The following is a 19,158-nucleotide window of genomic DNA, read 5'->3' as shown; positions in this document are numbered from 1 at the left end:
CATCCGCAGTTTTTTGTTTTTATTTTTTTTAATCTACTAGAAGTCAGGCTGTAATTGGATTAAGAGCTAGAGTGGCAGCAAGGGTCTAAAGTCAACAGTAAGAAGTGGTTTTGATATGTTAATGAACCAAGAGGAACTTCAATCAGAGTTTTACATAAAGCAATAACAGGAGTGCTTTTGAATTGAGTTGTTTTAGTTAAAAGGGATATATGCAGGTTGTAAATGGTATAAGGTAAAGAAAGGGTAAGTTTGCTTTTACAAGTCTAAGAGCTAAAGTAAAGAATAGTCTAATCAAGGCAAGGAAGAATGCATTTCTAACGAGACTGGTTGAGACAATGGAGAGATTAAAGGGAAGGGATGCATTTAAGGGAATACTGATGCCTAGGTGGACTTGGCTGGTCAGATTTCCCAGAAGTCAGCAGGGTAGCTGCTTAGATCTCCCAGAAGACAGTAGGATAGCTGGTCAGAACTCCAAGACAGTGTGAACAAGGCCAGGCCTGAAGACCTAGTAGTTACTGTCAGCCTCAGAGGCCACCCCAAGGAAAAAAGGTACTGTGTGGTAAAAATTGCTGGAATTCTATAGATTTTGAAAATCTATGAGGATAGTTGCTGATCATAAAAGAGGAAGGTTAGCTCTGAGTATAGTTAAGCTCAGATCCTGTGGAACTGTTTTAAAGTACTGTTTAATGTGTAAAGCCATTCTTGTGTCTAAGTGTAATTGTGTTTTTTTTCTTTATGCTTTTAATAAAGTTTACTTTACTATAAAGTCATCACAAGTGGTCGGGGACATCACTTCCTGATTTCAGAACCTCTCCTCATACTACACAAATTGCAAAACCGTTTCAGCAGCTGTTTCAGGTTTCCCAATGGAATTTAGGCATTTCGGCATTTGCCATCAGCTGTGCCATAACACTTGCTTTTTGTTTTAAGCTATATTATCCTATTCTGTCCCCTCACATTTAACCTTCCGATATCAGACTTTTCCAGAAGTATTTATAGAGCATGGCTAAGAGAAGCTTTTTTGAGCTACTGGTCCACCACTCTATGGTGTTCCAATATGCTGTTGAGTCAGTACATCAATGAATCTAACCTCAGTGGTAAGCAAATTAATGGAAGGAATTAAAAGAGATGTTAAAAGGCAGCATTTAATATACACAAGCGCTACAGAGTATACCCAACACAACTTCAGAAGGTATTTCCAAATGAGGCAGACCACTTGGCCTGTCATAACTTGTCCATCTGTAAAAGACTCTAGTCTCCCTACATTGCTGCACCTGATTGTTTTTAAAGTATTTCAAAAACTTTCAAATCCACTACTTTATCTTGATGCCCATTCCATGGCCTGAAGCTTCTGGCCAGCATGCGGGGGCGAGTCCCGCTTGCCGACGCATAAAATGGCACGCGGTGACATCGGGCATGCGTCCCAATGTTAACGCGCGTCATTCCAATCTTCAGTTCGGCAGGCGCACACCGGAGTCAGCTGCGCGCCCACCAAACTGTCTAAGGCCTATAAAGGCCATTTAACAACCACTTGAAATAATTAACAGGGCTGCCTGTCCAACCTTAAGGTTGGCGGGCAGGTGAAGAACCCAGGCGGCCTTCGAATTTATCATGAAACCTAATCCACGGGCGGGATGAGGTTTCATGAAGGCTTTATAAATTAAATTAAAATTTTCATTAAAATTCATTGATATGTCTCAGCTCATCTGACACTGTCACATGAGGGGACATGTCTGAATAATTTTTTTTTATTTCAATTTTTCAACATCAAAGTAATCTCCTTGAGACAGCTCTGTGCCTTGGAGATTTCTGTGCTCCTTCATGTGCATGCGCGAAAGAGCGCAGACCCCGACTCTCCCTCCTCCCCCTGCCTACACAGGGAGCACTCAGCGTTTCCGGGTGCGTGTCACACTGGGCGGGCCTTAATTGGCCCACCCACGCAAAATGGCAGCAAGTAGCCGATCGTGGGTGGCAATCGGCTGCACGCCCGCCTGTGCCCGCTCCTGCCCAGCTCGTCCGCAGGGAGAAAATTCTCTCCCATGTGTTGATTATCATGTTAACAACAACATGCTGTGGGGTAATTTAATTTATCTTCTCCTCCTGATCTGCATCGCCTCAGCTATACCTATTGCCCAACTTCAATAATAAATGACTTCGCTTTCAGGCTTCTATTAGGGGAAAAAGGGGGGTATTCAATTGTTGCCTTTCCACATGAGGAAGCACCTGCCTTCAGCTTGACTTTCACCTCAAAGTATGGCCCAGATCTGAATCTCACCACATGAATGTGTCCCACGATTGCCACCCAGGGGTCTAAATGTAAAAACAAGTAAATCTATTTCTTTTCGAGAAATTGTTTGTTTGGATTTAGACCAATTTCTCAGAACATGCTCTGCATACTAACCATCCCAACAGCATCCTGGTCAAAAGGGTTCCATTCCACATTCTCTGGATAGTGAGCCAATACTTTAGATTTAAAAGTTCTTCGCAATGGACTCTGCTCATAGTTTTCACCTGAAACAAAGAAAACAAACATATGGACTGATAAAACATTTCCATCCTGGACACAAACACAACAGTACAGCAGTGACCAAAATCCAAGAAAGAATAGACTGAATCACAGTAAGTCACCCTACAAAAGGGAAAGTCAGAATTCATAAAGTACTGGTTATAAAAGTGGTCAAGGATGCACAAAGATTCTTACACAACAAACACAGTAAAGTATTATTTAAGGCCAAATTTTATAAAGCTTTAAATGTGCATAACAAAGCTTTAAAAAGCACTGTACTCATTTCCATAATTTCAAGTTAAAAATAGTGCAGTTTCAATCTTTTTTCGGTTGCTTTAATTAGGAAAAAAGACTCTAAAAAGATCTTCGCATAAGTTTTAAGAGTCGTAATTTTATGTAAATATGTATGTGTTACAAATCAGAAAGTATTTATTCTTTTGCAAATCTGATATTTGTATTTTGAACAGAAGCCAATTGTTTTTTTTACACTATTCCTTTAAAATTCCAACACGTCAACAAGTAAACAGTAATGTCAATATGTAATGTTATTAAAATGTTTATCACCAATTGAAAATGGTACTGTTAGCCATTATTGTACTGTACAGGAGTGATCAAGAGAAATCTACAAGCACTGTTAACGACAGTCTTTATTCAACAAAATCAGTTCTAAAAGCTTGCTGTGCTTTTTTGCATTAGATAAAGAGAAAAGTGCACAAGAGAGAGACATCTTTTCAGAAGGAGGAAGAGCTTTCTGAAATCACCACATGAAAAAAAATTTTAAAGGCTATTCCAAGAGCTGTATCCAGGCGAGGAGCCTAAAATACAATCTGGAAGTCCCGTCACCTGCTAAGCAGCATTGCTGTGAAAAGGAGGAGCTGGAAAGTTAAAAGATCAAAAGGTCACTAAAGTCACAAGCTTGACATAGGACCATCAGAAGGGATTTTACCTTCGTCTGTACTTGAACTGACACGGCCAGCACCATCTCTGCCTTTAGAAGCCTGTAAGAACTGGCATAAAGCTATATAACAAATAAAATAACAATTAATTACAAATTGATTTGGTTGTGGTACATATAATAAGAGAAAGGAAATGAGTACATAAATATTAATCAAGTGGGATAAAGTTACTGGACCAGTACAAATACTGAGTGGGTGCTTTAATGAAAGATAATCAGCATACTTTTCCATAACCAGTATAATATTTACAACTTTAATAAATACAATCAGGGGAGCGGGGGAAAAGAGGCCCAAGCTAATACTCTGGAGATATGGGTTCAAATCCCACCATGGCAAGTGGTGGATTTTGAATTCATTTAATAATAATCTAGAATTGAAAGCTAGGCTCAGTAATGGTGACCATGAAGCTATCATTGTCATAAAAAAACATCTGGTTCATTAGTGTCCTTTAGAGAAGAAAGTCTGTCATCCTTATCTGGTCTGGCCTACATGTGACTCCAGATCTACAGCAATGTGGTTGACTCTTAACTGATCTATGAAATGGCCTGCAAGCCACTCAGTTCAAGGGCAGTTAGGGAGGGACAACAAATATTCGCCTGGCCAGCAACTCCCAAAGAATAGTTTTTTGAAAAACTGTTATCCAATCTACTCCTAATACACAATAGCGAAATATCAGAATACACTTCACAACAAATCTATAGTTTTAAAATTATTTTTGGAGTAATTAATAAGCACTTCGAATTCACTCAGAGTATTTTGCTGATCAAAACCATCTATTTGGATTCTTCATAACCTATCTTCCTAACTTGGGCCACTTTTGAACCCAGCTCCCAAGAGGTAAAAGATTAAAACAAACAAATTTCTTCTCTACTTTTAGAAGTGCATTCACAAATGATAATGGCTAAAACAATAAACTAAAAGTTGTACAAAAACGATTTGCATTAAAAAGTCAGTTGCGCCGTAACTAAAGTTTGCTCCAAAACTGAAAATTAATTGTCAAATTTAAGACCTCAAAAAAATAGTTAATGAAAGAAAAAATCTTGATACACATCATTCACATTCTGGCAAACCAGAACTCCGGAAAAATAAGTAAACATCAAGCAACAAAAACAAACTACAGAATACTTATCTGGATCTCCATTACAACAATCTTAACAACTCAACAAGTTGATGGCATGAGGATCTATCTTCCTCATTTCTCTCCCTCCACAATAACAATGCTCAACAACAGCCAACTTGTAATCTTAATAACTAACCAATTCAAAAATGGCACATCTTAACAATCTTATGAACCTCATAATTGTATGTTTTAGAACTGAGTCTTTAATTTCTGAAGCTATTTTTGAGATCAGCTTACAGGCTTCCCGTCAAATCAACAAATGTCAGACAGCATTTTTGTGTGGTCAGCAGAGAAAAGTGGCTGCTTGGCTTTGCGAACTGCCACAGATGCAGGAGGTAGGCAGTCTCTGTTAAAGAGACCCATCCCACAGCCATCTACGGATTTCGGGAGATTTGTGCTGGCGTGGCCAAAGGGGAAGAATCATCGGAACAGTCTTTACTGCTGGTCATGGATTAAGGGAACTCTCCAGAAACTAAGGGAAATGGTCCAACAGAGTGGGGAGAGGTTAATGTCACCCATTCTGAAGTCTGCTTGACAACAGGCCTCAAAGTGGCAAAGACACTCAAAAGGTTACAGGTTTTGGAGTTGAATTTCCATTAAGACTCCAGCCAATTGTCTGTTCTATCTACGAGAAGATCCATGAAAACCCCAGAGGCACACAAATTTAGCCATTTTTCTTGGGTTTCTGCAGATTTTGCATAATTTTACATCATACTTACAGCGCAGAATCAGGTCATTCGGTCCAAGAGGTTCAAACCAGTGCTTATGCTCCACATGAGCCTCCTCCCACTTTTCTTCATCTAATCCCATCAACGTAACCCTCTATTTCTTTCTCGGTCATGTGTTTATTCCTTAAATGCATCTATGCTCATTGCCTCAATGACTCATTACGATAGCAAGTTCCACATTGTAACCAGTTTCTGGACAAAGAAATTTCTCCTGAAGGCCCCACTGGATTTAGTGGCAATTATTGTATATTTATGGTCTCCAAGTCTGGTCTAGCCTGCAAGTAGAAAAATCTTCTTTACACTTACTCTATCAAAGCACAAAATTATAAAATTCAGCCATTCGGCTGCCTGCACCAGTTCTCCTTAGGAGAGATTTACCTAGTGCCACTCCTCTGCCTTCTCCCCGTAGCCCTACACATTATTTTTTCAGAAAACGGTTCAATTCCCTCTTGAATGCTTCGATTGAACCTGCCTCCAGCACATTCTTAGGCAGTGTATTCAAGTTCCTAAACAGTTTCAGAAGCTTTTCCTCATTTTGCCATTGCTTCTTCTGCCAATTACCTTAGATCTGTGTCCGCTTGTTCACAATCATTCCACTAATAGGAACATTTTTTGCCTATCTACTCTGTCCAGACACCTCATGATTTTGAATACCTCTTAACTTTCCCTTCTCCAAGGAAAACAATCCCAGCTTCTCCAATCTATCTACATTCCTGAAGTTCCTCATTTCTGTGACCATTTTCATGAATCTTTTCTACACTCTCCCTAATGCCTTCACATCTTTCCTAAAGTGTGGTGCCCAGAATTGGATGCAATGCTCCAGTTAAGGCCAAACCAGTATTCCATTTAAATTCAACATAACTTTTAGTACTCTATGCCCCTATAAAGCTGTATGCTTTATTGACCACCCTCTCAACTTGCCCTTTCACTTGTAATGATCAATACACATATACACCCCAGTCCCTTAGCTCCTACAACCCCTTTAGAATTGTATCCTTTACTTTATACTGTCTGCCCGCATTCTTCCAAGCAAAAGAATCAGATACTTCTCTGCATTAAATTTCATCAGCCACTTTCTCCCATTCCACAAACTTGTACTTTTGAATTTCTATGCTATCCTCCTCACCCTTCAAGGTGCTTCCTAGTTTCGTATCATCCGCAGATTTTAAAATTGTGCCCTGTATACCAAGGTCTAGGTCATTAATATAAAATTAGAAAGAGCAAGAGTCCCAACACCAATCCCTGAGGAACTCTACTACAAACCTCCCTCCAGTCTGAAAAACACCCATTAACCACTACTGTTTTTCTTGTCACTTAATCAATTTTGTATCCATGTTGTTACTGTCCCTTTTATCCATGAGCTCTAACATTGCTCACAAGTCTGTTTTGTGGCACTGTATCAAATGCCTTTTGAAAGTCCATGTACACCACATTAACAGCATTACCCTCAACCCTCTCCTGTTACCTCATCAAAAATCTCCAACAAGTTAGTTAAACACAATTTCCCCTCAACAAATCCATGCTGGTTTTCCCTGATTAGCCCACATTTTCCCAAGTGACTATTAATTTTGTCCCAAATTATCATTTCTGGAAGCTTTCCCACAACCAAAGTTAAACCAACTGGCCTGAAGTTGCTGGGCTTATCATATTTCTTTTATTCATTCACGAGATGTGGGCTTCGCTGGCTGAGCCAGCATTTATTGCCCATCCCTAGTTGCCCTTGAGAAGGTGTTGATGAGTTGCCTTCTTGAACCGCTGCAGTCCATGAGGTGTAGGTACTCCCACAGTGCTCTTAGGAAGGGAGTTCCAGGATTCTGACCCAGCAACAGTGAAGGAAGGGCGATATATTTCCAAGTCAGGATGGTGAATGACTTGGAGGGGAACTTCCAGGTGGTGGTAGTCGTGGGTTTGGAAGGTGCTGTCTAAGGAGCTTTGGTGAATTCCAGCAGTGCATCTTGTAGATGGTACACACTGCTGCCACTGTGCATCGGTGGTGGAGGGAGTCAATGTTTGTGGATGTGGTGCCAATCAAGCTGACTGCTTTGTCCTGGACGGTGTCCAGCTTCTTGAGTGTTGCAAGAGCGGCACTCATCCAGGCAAGTGGGGAGTATTCCATCACACTAAGATAAAAGCAAAATACCGCGGATGCTGGAAATCTGAAACAAAAACCAAAATAGCTGGAAAAACTCAGCAGGTCTGACAGCATCTGTGGAGAGGAAGACAGAGAGTTAACGTTTCGAGTCCGTATGACTCTTCATCAGAACAAAAGAGAAATGAAGCTCTGATGAAGAGTCATACAGACTCGAAACGTTAACTCTGTCTTCTTCTCCACAGATGCTGTCAGACCTGCTGAGTTTTTCCAGCTATTTTTGTTTTTGTCTTCCATCACACTCCTGACTTGTGCCTTGTAGATGGTAGACAGGCTTTGGGGATTCAGGAGGTGAGTTACTCGTCGCACAATTCCTAGCCTCTGACTTGCTCTTGTAGCCACAGTATTTATATGGTTGGTCCAGTTCAGTTTCTGGTCAATGGTAACCCCCAGGATGTTGATAGTGGGGGATTCAGTGATGGTAATGCCATTGAACATCAAGGGGCGATGATTGGATTCGCTCTTGTTGGAGATGGTCATTGCCTGACACTTGTGTGACACAAATGTTACTTGCCAATTGTCAGCCCAGGCCTCGACATTGTCCCGGTCATGCTGCATTTGGACATGGACTGCTTCAGTACCTGATGAGTCGCAAATGGTGCTGAACATTGTGCAATCATCAGCGAGCATCCCCACTTTTGACCTTATGATGGAAGGAAGATCATTGATGAAGCAGCTGAGGATGCTTGGACCTAGGACACTACCCTGAGGAACTCCTGCAGTGATGTCCTGGAGCTGAGATGACTGACCTCCAACAACCACAACTACCTTCCTTTGTGCTAGGTATGACTCCAACAAGCGGAGAGTTTTCCCCCTGATTCCCATTAACTCCAGTTTTGCTAGGGCTCCTTGATGCCACACTCGGTCAAATGCTGCCTTGATGTCCAGGGCAGTCACTCTCACCTCACCTCGGGAGTTGAGCTCTTTTATCCATGTTTGAACCAAGGCTGTAATGAGGTCAGGAGCTGGGTGGTCCTGTTGGAACCCAAACTGGGCATCAGTGAGCAGGCTATTGATAAGCAAGTGCCACTTGATAGCACTGATGACGACCCCTTCCATTACTTTACTGATGATCAAGAGTAGACTGATGAGGCAGTAATTGGCCACGTTGGATTTATCCTGCTGTGTGCATACAGGACATACCTGGGCAATTTTCCACATAGCCGGGTAGATGCCAGTGTTGTAGCTGTACTGGAACGGCTTGGCTAGGGGTGCGGCAAGTTCTGGAGCACAAGTCTTCAGTACTATTGCCGGAATATTGTTACTATCCAGTGCGTTCAGCCGTTTCTTGATATCACATGCGGCGAATTGAATTGGCTGAGGACTGGCATCTGTGATGCTGGGGACCTCCAGAGGAGGCCATGATGGATCATTGACTCAGTACTTCTGGCTGAAGATTGCGAATGCTACAGCCTTATCTTGAGGAGAGATTGAGTCAGTTAGGATTATATTCGCTGGAGTTCAGAAGAATGAGGGGGGATCTCATAGAAACCTATAAAATTCTAACAGGACTAGACAGGGTAGATGCAGGAAGGATGTTCCCGATGGTGGGGGAGTCCAGAACCAGGGGTCACAGCCTGAGGATACGGGGTAGACCATTTAGGACGGAGATGAAGAGAAATTTCTTCACCCAGAGAATGGTGAGCCTATGGAATTCGCTACCACAGAAAGTAGTTGAGGCCAAAACATTGTATGTTTTCAGGAATGAGTTGGATATAGCTCTTGGAGTGAAAGGGATCAAAGGATATGGGGAGAAAGCGGGAGCAGGCTATTGAGTTGGATTATCAGCCATGATCATAATGAATGGTGGAGCAGGCTCGAAGGGCCAAATGGCCTACTCCTGCACCTATTTTCTATGTATGTTTCTATTTATCTTTTGCACTGATGTGCTGGGCTCCTACATCGTTGAGAATGGGGATATTTGTGGAGCCTCCTCCTCCAGTGAGTTGTTTAATTGTCCACCACCACTCACGACTGGATGTGGCAGGACTGCAGAGCTTAGAACCGATCCGTTGGTTGTGGGATCGCTTAGCTCTGTCCATCACTTGCTGCTTATGCTGTTTGGCGCTCAAGTAGTCCTGTGTTATAGCTTCACTAGGTTGACACCTAATTTTTAGGTATGCCTGGTGCTGCTCCTGGCACTCTTCATTGAACCAGGGTTGATCCCCTGACTTGATGTTAATGGTAGAGTGGAGGATATGTCAGGCCATGAGGTTACAGATTGTGTTCCAGTACAATTCTGCTGCTGCTGATAGCCCACAGCGCCTCATGGATGCCCAGTCTTGAGTTTCTAGATCTGTTCGAAATCTATCCCACTTAGCACAGTGGTAGTGTCACACAACACGATGGAGGGTATCCTCAACGTGAAGGTAGGACTTCGTCTCCACAATGACTGTGTGGTGGTCACTCTTACCGATACTGTCATGGACAGATGCATCTGCGGCAGGCAGATGGGTGAGGATGAGGTCAAATATGTTTTTCCCTCTTATTGGTTCCCTCACCACCTGCCCAGACCCAGTCTAGCAGCTTTGTCATTTAGGACTGGGCCAGCTCGGTCAGTAGTGGTGCTACCGAGCCACTCTTGGTGACGGACATTGAAGTCCCCCACCCAGACTACATTCTGCGCCCTTGCCACCCTCAGTGCTTCCTTTTTTGTTAAAACAAGGGCGTAACATTTGCAATTCTCCAGTCTTCTGACGCCACCTGAGTCCAAGGAAAACTGAGAAATTATGGCCAGTGCCTCTGGAATTTTCACTCTCACTTCCCTCAGTATCTTTGGACACATCTCATCCAGTCCTGGTGCCATATCAACTGTAAGTATAGATAGCCTATCTAATACATCCTTCTTATCATTTTTAAACCCTTCAAGTGTCTGGACTACCTCCTCTTTCACAATGACCTGCACAGCTTTCTTTTGCCTTGGTAAAGACAGATACAACATATTTATTTAATCCATCAGCCATGCACCCCTGCCTCCATGTGCAAATTGGTCCCTAATCAGCCCCTCTCCTCCTTTTACCACCCTTTTACTATTCAAATGCCTATAGAAGACTTTTGGATTCCCTTTTATATTAGTTGCTGATCTCTTTTCATACTCTTTCTTTGCATCTCTTACATGCTTTTACTTCCCCTCTGAACCTTCTATATTCGACCTGGCTCTCAATTGTATCGCTCACCTGACATCTGCCTTGTGCAGACTTTTTTTTCCTTCATCTTAATTTTTTATCTCTTTTGTCATGCAGGGAGCTCTGGATGTATTTGCCCTGCCTTTCGACCTTGTGGGAATATACCTTCTCTATGCCTGAATGCTCTCTTTTCTAAAGTCAGCCCATTGTTCAGAATTTTGAAAACCTCCATCAGATAATCCCTCAGTCTTCTCTGTTCTAGAGAAAAGAGCACCAGCCTGTTAAATCTTTCCAATTGGTATAGCCTCTCAGTTCTGGGATAATTCTAGTAAATCTTTTTTTTCATCTTTTCCAGTGTCTCTATAACCCATAATATGGAGACAAAAATTGTTCACAATAGTCCAAATACATCAAATTACAGCTGACAATCAGGAGAATTCCCACAGAACTTTAATCGCGTTGTGTCATAATGACTGCTTCTATATGTTTACTTTTCTTTGAAGTACGATTTCTTCTCTTCATTCATTTTGGGTGGTGGGTGGCAAGTGTCATAGTATAGCACAGAAGTCAACAGCAGCTGTAGACAGCATTTTTCTTTGGAGTTGCATCAGAGATCAGTTTAGTTTTCCATCTGCCTAAGTCCATAAAACTATTAAAATGACTTTAAAATGCAGGAAAATCAGAAACCTACAAACACATTTCAATCTGAAAATTTCACTAACCAAAGAATTAAACTGTGAGCCAGCTCTATGTTTGTTAATAATTGAACTTGATGGCCTTACAGGACAAGCCAATTTAAACCCCAACTTAACAACTGTATAATACCCCAATTTAAAAAAGAACAATTAATTATTTGATTTATCTTGGGCAAAGCAATGGAAGGTCTACTAATTCTATATTAAAAGCCTTGTATGTAGTGCAAACATCCAGCAGGCTTACTTACTTCAGCTATCACACTTGGTTGACTGGCTTCCCCCAATTAATACATAAAACCATAAGAAATAGGAACAGGAGTAGGCCAATCGGCCCATCAAGCCTAGTCCACCATTTGATAAGATCAAAACTGACCTGACTGTAGCTTTATGCCTGTTCCCCGCCCTCCACCCCCCCATAGCCCTTAACTACCTTGTCAATCAAAAATCTGTCTTGAATATATTCAACGCTCCAGCCTCCACTGCTCTCTGTGGAAGAGAATTCCAAAGTCCAATGAGCCTCTGAGAGAAGTTCCTCCTCACGTCCATCTTAAATGGGAGACCCCTTATTTTCAAACTGTAGCCCCTAGTTGGGAGGGACAATAAGAAGATCCGCAGTAATGACCAGATAGGAGCCCCACTGGGAGTGGTGAATGCTGCTGTGAAGAGGGGGACTTATGGGAACTCATACTGGAGGCGCTCACAAAGTCATCCCTCTTCAGTGGCGAAAAAGATGATGAAGTGCCATGACAGGTCATATGAACACACTCGACCTCTCCCTCCAGCAGCACCACCGTACCCTTTTTCAAAGATGCGCGTGCCCCCAGTTTCATTTTATTCTTCGTCTTTTCCCACCTATTTCCATTATTTTTAAATCTATACCTGTAATGCCCTGTCAGTCTTTCCACCCCACCCCCACTAGAGCTGTACCTTGAGTGTCCTGCCATCCATTCTTAATTAGCACATTCTCTTAGATAATATCACCACCTTTAACACGTCTTTGTTCCTTTGTCTGTGACATCTTTTGATTATCTGCTCCTATCACTGCTTGCTTGTCCCTACTACCACCCCACCCCCCCAACTTCTCTCCCCTCACCCCACCCCCCACCTTAAACCAGCTTATATTTCACCCCTCTCCTAACTTTACTCAGTTCTGCTGAAGGGTCATGAGGACTCGAAACGTCAACTCTTTTCTTCTCCGCCGATGCTGCCAGACCTGCTGAGTTTTTCCAGGTAATTCTGTTTTTGTCTAGGATGTAGGGTTGCCTTCTCAAGAAGTGAGCCTGTGGCCTCTTGTGAACACTGTGACCCTCTGATACTGCCAATTAATTCAGCTACCTATGGTCCGGTGACCTCCCGGCAAGCGGCCGCCTCTGCAGCGTTGCCGGCTCCCAAACAGTAGAGGTCCGTGCCATGCCTGGAAGGTTGAAGTGTTGGGGGAAAATGGTCCTAGGCTTGGGCCTTAATTGGCTGCCCACCTCCATGCTGCAGACCGCTGATTCCTGGAGCAGCCCACTCCTGGAAAGTCAGCAGGTGGACAGCGTCAGAGAGCCATGCCCACAGGGTTTCCTGCTACTTTCCCTGTCCCTCTGCCTCCAAAACCAAGAAAATTCAGCCCAAGGGGTTTAATCTCTTGCTCTACAAAGGAATAAGGAATGATCCTCCACTGAACAAGGATTGTATTTAGAGGCTCCTCAATTTTTTTTTTCCTTAGTTTTTCATGGGATGTGAGCGTCACTGACAGGGCCACCATTTGTTGCCTATCCCTAATGGCCCTTGAACTGAGTGGCTTGCTAGGCCATTTCAGAGGGAAGTTAAGAGTCAACCACATTGCTGTGGGTCTGGAGTCACATAGGTCAGACCAGGTAAGGATGGCAGATTTCCTTCCCTAAAGGACATTAGTAAACTAGAAAGGTTTTTACAACAATCAATGGTAGTTTTTGGTCACCATTACTGAAACTAGCTTCATATTCCAGATTTATTAGTTAAATTTAAATTCCCCCAGCTGGCATGGTGGCATTTGAACCCATATCCTTGGAGCATTTCCTGTGCCTCTGGATTTATCAGTGACATTACCGCAATGCCACCATCTCCTCTAAATAATTTAAATAACATTTATAAATTTGCATAAACCTACTTTCCTTTACTATTTATTTGTTTCAAACAAAATAAATAGAGGGTTTCTAACAACCAAATTCTTTTTGCCAGGTGAAGCAGCTTCTGAGTTTTCAGTAAGATAAAAGCAAAATACTGTGGATGCTGGAAATCTGAAACAAAAACAAAAATACCTTGAAAAACTCAGCAGGTCTGACAGCATCTGCAGAGAGGTATTCCTCTTAGTTAATGTTTCGAGTCCGTATGACTCTTCATCAGAACTAAGAAATATAGGTTGAAGGGGGGTGGGACAGGTAGAGCTGGATAGAGGGCCAGTGATAGGTGGAGGCAAAGAAGAGATTGCCAAAGATGTCATAGACAAAAGGACAAAGGGGTGTTGATGGTGGTGATATTAGCTGAGGAATGTGCTAATGGTGACATTAAGGGTAGAAAGCAGGACGAGCAAGTAACAGATAGCCCTAGTAGGGGTGGGGTGGGGGGGAAGGGATCGAAATAGGCTAAAAGGTAGAGATAAAACAATGGATGGAAATACATTTAAAAATAATGGAAATAGGCGGGAAAAGAAAAATATGTATTAAAAAATATATTAAAAATTATAAATTATTGGAAAAAGGGGGATCAGAAAGGGGGTGGGGATGGAGGAGAGAGTTCATGATCTAAAGTTGCTGAACTCAATATTAAGTCCGGAAGGCTGTAAAGTGCCTAGTCGGAAGATGAGGTGCTGTTCCTCCAGTTTGCGCTGAGCAGGCCAAGGATGGACATGTGGGCATGAGAGCAGGGTGGTGTGCTGAAATGGCAAACGACAGGGAGGTCTGGGTCATGCTTGCGGACAGGCCGAAGGTGTTCCGCAAAGCGGTCACCCAGTCTGCATTTGGTCTCTCCAATGTAGACGAGACCGCATTGGGAGCAGCGAATGCAGTAGACTAAATTGAGGGAAGTGCAAGTGAAATGCTGCTTCACTTGAAAGGAGTGTTAGGGCCCTTGGATGGTGAGGGGGGGAAGTAAAGGTGCAGGTGTTGCACCTTCTGCTGTTGCATGGGAAGGTGGAAGATGGCGGCATTCTGCAGGGATCGTTCCCTCCGGGACACCCTGATCCACTCCTCTATCACCCCCTACACCTCAAACCCCTCCCACGGCACCTTATTTTCTGAATTTTCAGATTTGTCTACACCTTACACATTTAGTGCTTCTTTGCATCACAACAGTGGCTGCACTTGAAAAAAGCACTCCATTGGCTATAAAGCGCTTTGGGATATCTGGAGATCGTGAAAGGCAGGGGAGAAAGTCTTGGTTTCTTTTTTGCCCATTTGAATTTGCATTCTTAAAATATTCTATAGACAACTGGTGGTCAAGAATAATGATATATGCATTACAAAAGCACTTTAATATTCCCTCGGCATCCTGGAGTCCTCTGAATATAGATATGCAACTTTAAGCTGGTCGTTTCTTTGACTGTCTAACAAAATTTCTCCACCTAAAACACTTTCTGAACAAGGGCAATTAGGAATGGGCAATAAATGCTGGCCTAGCCAGTAATATTTTTAAAATATGTGCATTGAATTCAGAAGTTATGAGTCCACTAAGACCTTTAGAGATTTTAAAAGTTAAATTAAAATATTTATTAACAAAATAAAAGATTTCAAGCACATACATTAGACTACAATTACTTATTATAACAACTCCCAAAATTCCTAATTAACCTTACTCCCAGTTACAAACCCCCTTTAAATCAACAGTCCAAAATAGATTTTAGATTTTTAAAAACAGCAAGTTAACACAGTCCCCACATGACAATGGAATTCCAAAGGGCTTGATCCAACTTTAGTTACTGGGCATAACAGACTTATGCACAAATGGCTGAAGGATTCTTCAAGGCTGTTTCACGCACTCCTGTTGGATCTTTAATGGACCCCAACATAGCCTTTCATTCTTCTTTATACATGCTTCTCTCTCTAAGATGTAAATTCCATTGTTCCATATGTCTTTAGAACTGTTCCTTTCCCATAATATAAAAACTTTCATGTTGCCAATATTGTCAGTAACCTTGGAAAAAATAAACACAATCCTTAACCTTGCTTATCTAGCTAGTTGTAAACAGACTAGCATCCCTTTGAAATCTAAACAATTCCTTCATGTATCTAAAAATGAAAATTCCCTTCACACCTTACATGCTAAGACAGCATCCATGTCTACTCATTAAGATTTTAAGTACATTTCTATACCTAGCTTCTTTTGATAATTTCAAGCTTGTAGTCTACCTGAGTCAAAATTCAGTACAAACCTCCAGTAAAGCCCCACTCATGCCCAGAAATCTCAAAACGGTCATTTTGCTGCGGGCACAGGGAAATTCATAATGGCTTTTACTTTCAAATCTTTCGCAGCTGCCTTACCGTGTCCAATGGTATGGCCTAGATATGTAACTTGGCTAAGAGTCAGTTTGCAAAAGTGCAAGTTCATCACCAAATTAACTTCGTCCACGGAAACAGTTCATCCAAATGTTGTAAATGCTCCTCCCACATTTGACTGTAAACTAAATTGTCAATATAAGCCGCTTAGCCCTGCAATTACTTTCTTTGTCAGTCTTTGAAATGTTGCAGGTGCATTTTTCATACCAAATGGCATAACTTTTAAACTGATATAGTCCATCTGATGTCACAAAAACCAATATCTCCTTTGCTCTTTCCGATAACAGTACTTGCCAATATCCTCTCAGCAAGTCAAACTCTGATAAATTTTGATTGTCCCACTTTCTCAATGCAATCTCCCAGCCATAGTTTAGGATATGAATCCGCTTTTCTCACTGCATTCACACTTCGATAGTCCACATACAGGGCTGAATTTTGCTGTCGGCAAGCAGGGAGCGGGGCCCACTCACCGATGCGTAAAATGACACGGGATGACGTCGGGGAGAACCCCCAACGTCAACCCGCCCCATTTAAATTTTCAGGAAGGCGGGGGCACAGCCAAATCAGCTGTGCGCCCGCCAACCTGTCAATGGCCAATTGAGGCCATTGACAGAATCATTTAAACAATTAAAGGACCTGCCCGTCCAACCTTAAGTTTGGCAGGCAGGCCAGGAGCCCCGGCGGGCAATAGAAAAAACATGAAACCTCATCCACCGGCAGGATGAGGTTTCATGTAGGGATTTTAAAAGTTTAATAAACTTATAATGTAAATTATGAACATGTCCCACCTCGTGTGACATTGTCACATGAGGGGGACATGTTAGGGAATTTTTTTTCTAATTTTCATATTTTTTAGAAGTGTCAGCGATCTCCCTGAGGCAGCACTTAGCCTCAGGGAGATGTGTGCTCTTTCGTGCGCATGCGCGAAAGAGCGCACTCTCGCTTTTGGGGAATCCCCCCCGCTTGCACAGGAAGCGCATAGCGCTTCCCACTGGATGTCATGTAAAATGGCGGTGGGGCCCGTTTCTCCAGTGGAGATCAGCTCCCCGCCCGCCAGAGATTGGGTCGGGCCCGCCCGGCAGGCAGAAAATTCTGCCCACAGTCTTAGTGTTCCATCTGGTTTCGGTACCAGCACAGTAGGCAAACTCCAGATACTGCAACTAGACTCAACTATGTAATTTTGAAGCTTGAAATCAATCTCTTTCTGTACTTGTGATAACTTTTCTGAAGTTAATCTATAAGGATATTGCCATATCGGAACTGAATCCTTTACACTTACATCATGTGTAGCTAAATTTGTCCTCCCCAGCTAATTCCCACAAATAGCTTTGTGTGACTGCAATAGCTACTCCAAATCACTTTGACACTTGTCTGGAAGGTAATTCAATATTATATTTAAATTTTTAAGTAACCCTTCATTATCCAATTTGATTAGAGGAAAATCAATTTCAGAATCCTTCATTTCTATCTCTTTCTCCTTATCTACCACCATCAGTACCTCCTTTTGCTCATCTTCCCTGTCAAAGTACTTTTTAGGCATATTTACAATGCACACCCTCTACTTCTTTCTTCTATCTGGAGTATTTGTTAAACAATTTACTTCCCTCAGTTTCTTTTCAATCCTGCAAGGCCCACAAAACCTTGCCTTTAATGATCCACCCAATACTGGTAACAAAGCTAACACTTTTTCCCCAGCAACATAACTAAGAGCTGTGGATCTTTAACCTGCCTTTGCTTTCATCATGAGCTGTGATATCTTTAAATGTTCCTTAGCTAACTCGCATGCTCTGTTTAATCTTTCTCTGAAGTTTGTCACATAATCCAGGAGAGTAGTTTCCGAATTTTGACCCACCAATTTCTCCCAATTCAATTTCAATGGCCCCCTTACCTCATAACCATAGACTAATTCAAAAGACTAAATCCTATTGATGCATTGGGAGCATCCCTAATAGCAAATAACAAGAATGGAATTCCCCTATCCCAATCCTGTGAATAGTCTTGGCTATAAGCCCTCATCATGGTTTTTAAAATTTGATGCCATCTTTCCAAAGCACCTTGTGATTCAAGATGGTAAGCTGTTGACTTAAACTGTTTTATCCTCAAGCTTTTATCCCCATTACTTTCTTAAACAGCTGTGACATGAAATCTGAACCCTGACCTAATTGTATTTCTTTGGCAAACCATACCTTGTAAAAAATAATCAACTCTTCCAGAATTCTCTTTGCTGTAATATTTCGCAATGGTATCGCTTCCAAAAACCTTGCAGACACATCCATTATTGTCAGCAAGTACCAATTCCCACTTTTAGTCTTAGTGATATCCTACACAATCAGGACCTTCATAAAAGGTTTCTCAAATGCCTGAATTGGAATTAAAGGTGCCAGTTTAATCACTGCTTATGGTTTCCCTGTCACCTGACATGTGTGACATGTTCGACAGAATTTGACTACATGGTTATGCAAATGTCCCCCCATTGGAATTTCATGAGCTACTCTCAGTATCTCATTTCTGTATCCAGATGGTATAACTATCTGATGAACTTCCATTTTTCATCTGCTGAACCTGATACGGCCTTCACTTCCTCATTAACACATTGCCTTTAAGGTAATAACATTCTAGAATACATTCTGCCTTGGTTTCTGAGTAAGCTGTCTGATATAACTGCTTTCTTCGTGGATCCTTTTGTTGTAACTCTGCCAACTTCCTTGAGCTAAACACTTCAGCTTCATTCGCCTCCATTCTCTCTCCCTGAACAATCTTATCAAAGATAATATTAGCTAATTGAATTTAACACCCTTCCCCTGCCTTTTAACTTCCTCCTCTTTCTGTTTCAGCCTGTGAGTTTGTGATCTCATTACTACATAATCTGCAAACAATCCAGGATGCTGTTTCTGCAACACCTCTGTTAAATGCACCTCCACAGGCTGCTCAACTACTGTAGACATCACCCACATCTGTGACCCAGCAATATCATTACCTAAAATAAATTGAACCCCTGCAATGGGCAATGTTTCCACTACTCCAACAATCACCTCATCTGTTTTCCACTTACTCTTTAAATTTACCTTCCACAATGGAATAGATTTAACATCTCCATGAACCCCACTTATTATCACCTTTTCCTGCAATACTCCCTCTGCACAACAAATATCACTCTCCCATAACATTAAAGATAGATTAGCCCCTGTGTCTCTTCAAATTTTAATATTTTTTCCTGTTCCATCCTGTACACATGGAAAGACTTCCCCCTCACATACAAAAGCTTTAAACATTTCTGCAACCTGCTCTTCAGAACTCCCTTGGGTAAATTGTGAATCTTTACCTATCACTTATTCTCCCTGCTTTACCTGTACACAAACAAT

At 42.0% G+C, this 19,158-nt stretch overlaps 1 protein-coding gene across 5 annotated transcripts in view; it reads right to left on the bottom strand.

Moving 5' to 3' along the window:
* Positions 1-19,158, bottom strand: part of dennd5a (DENN/MADD domain containing 5A) — a 367,813-nt gene that overhangs the window by 272,138 nt on the left and 76,517 nt on the right. For 3 of the 5 annotated variants that reach the window (XM_078549185.1, XM_078549187.1, XM_078549188.1), the window contains exons 2-3: positions 3,453-3,524; positions 2,402-2,511 (exon numbers count right to left, since the gene is read on the bottom strand). In XM_078549185.1, coding sequence (XP_078405311.1) covers positions 2,402-2,511; positions 3,453-3,524 — 182 coding nt within the window. The remainder of the gene's footprint in view (positions 1-2,401; positions 2,512-3,452; positions 3,525-19,158) is intronic. The other 2 variants (XM_078549186.1, XM_078549189.1) reach the window with 1 other exon arrangement.

This window comes from Cetorhinus maximus, chromosome 9, assembly GCF_964194155.1.
Source record: "Cetorhinus maximus chromosome 9, sCetMax3.hap1.1, whole genome shotgun sequence".
NCBI classification, from domain to species: domain Eukaryota; kingdom Metazoa; phylum Chordata; class Chondrichthyes; order Lamniformes; family Cetorhinidae; genus Cetorhinus; species Cetorhinus maximus.
Note: the sequence above shows the minus strand (reverse complement) of the source record. Positions and strands in the feature narration are given on the sequence as shown.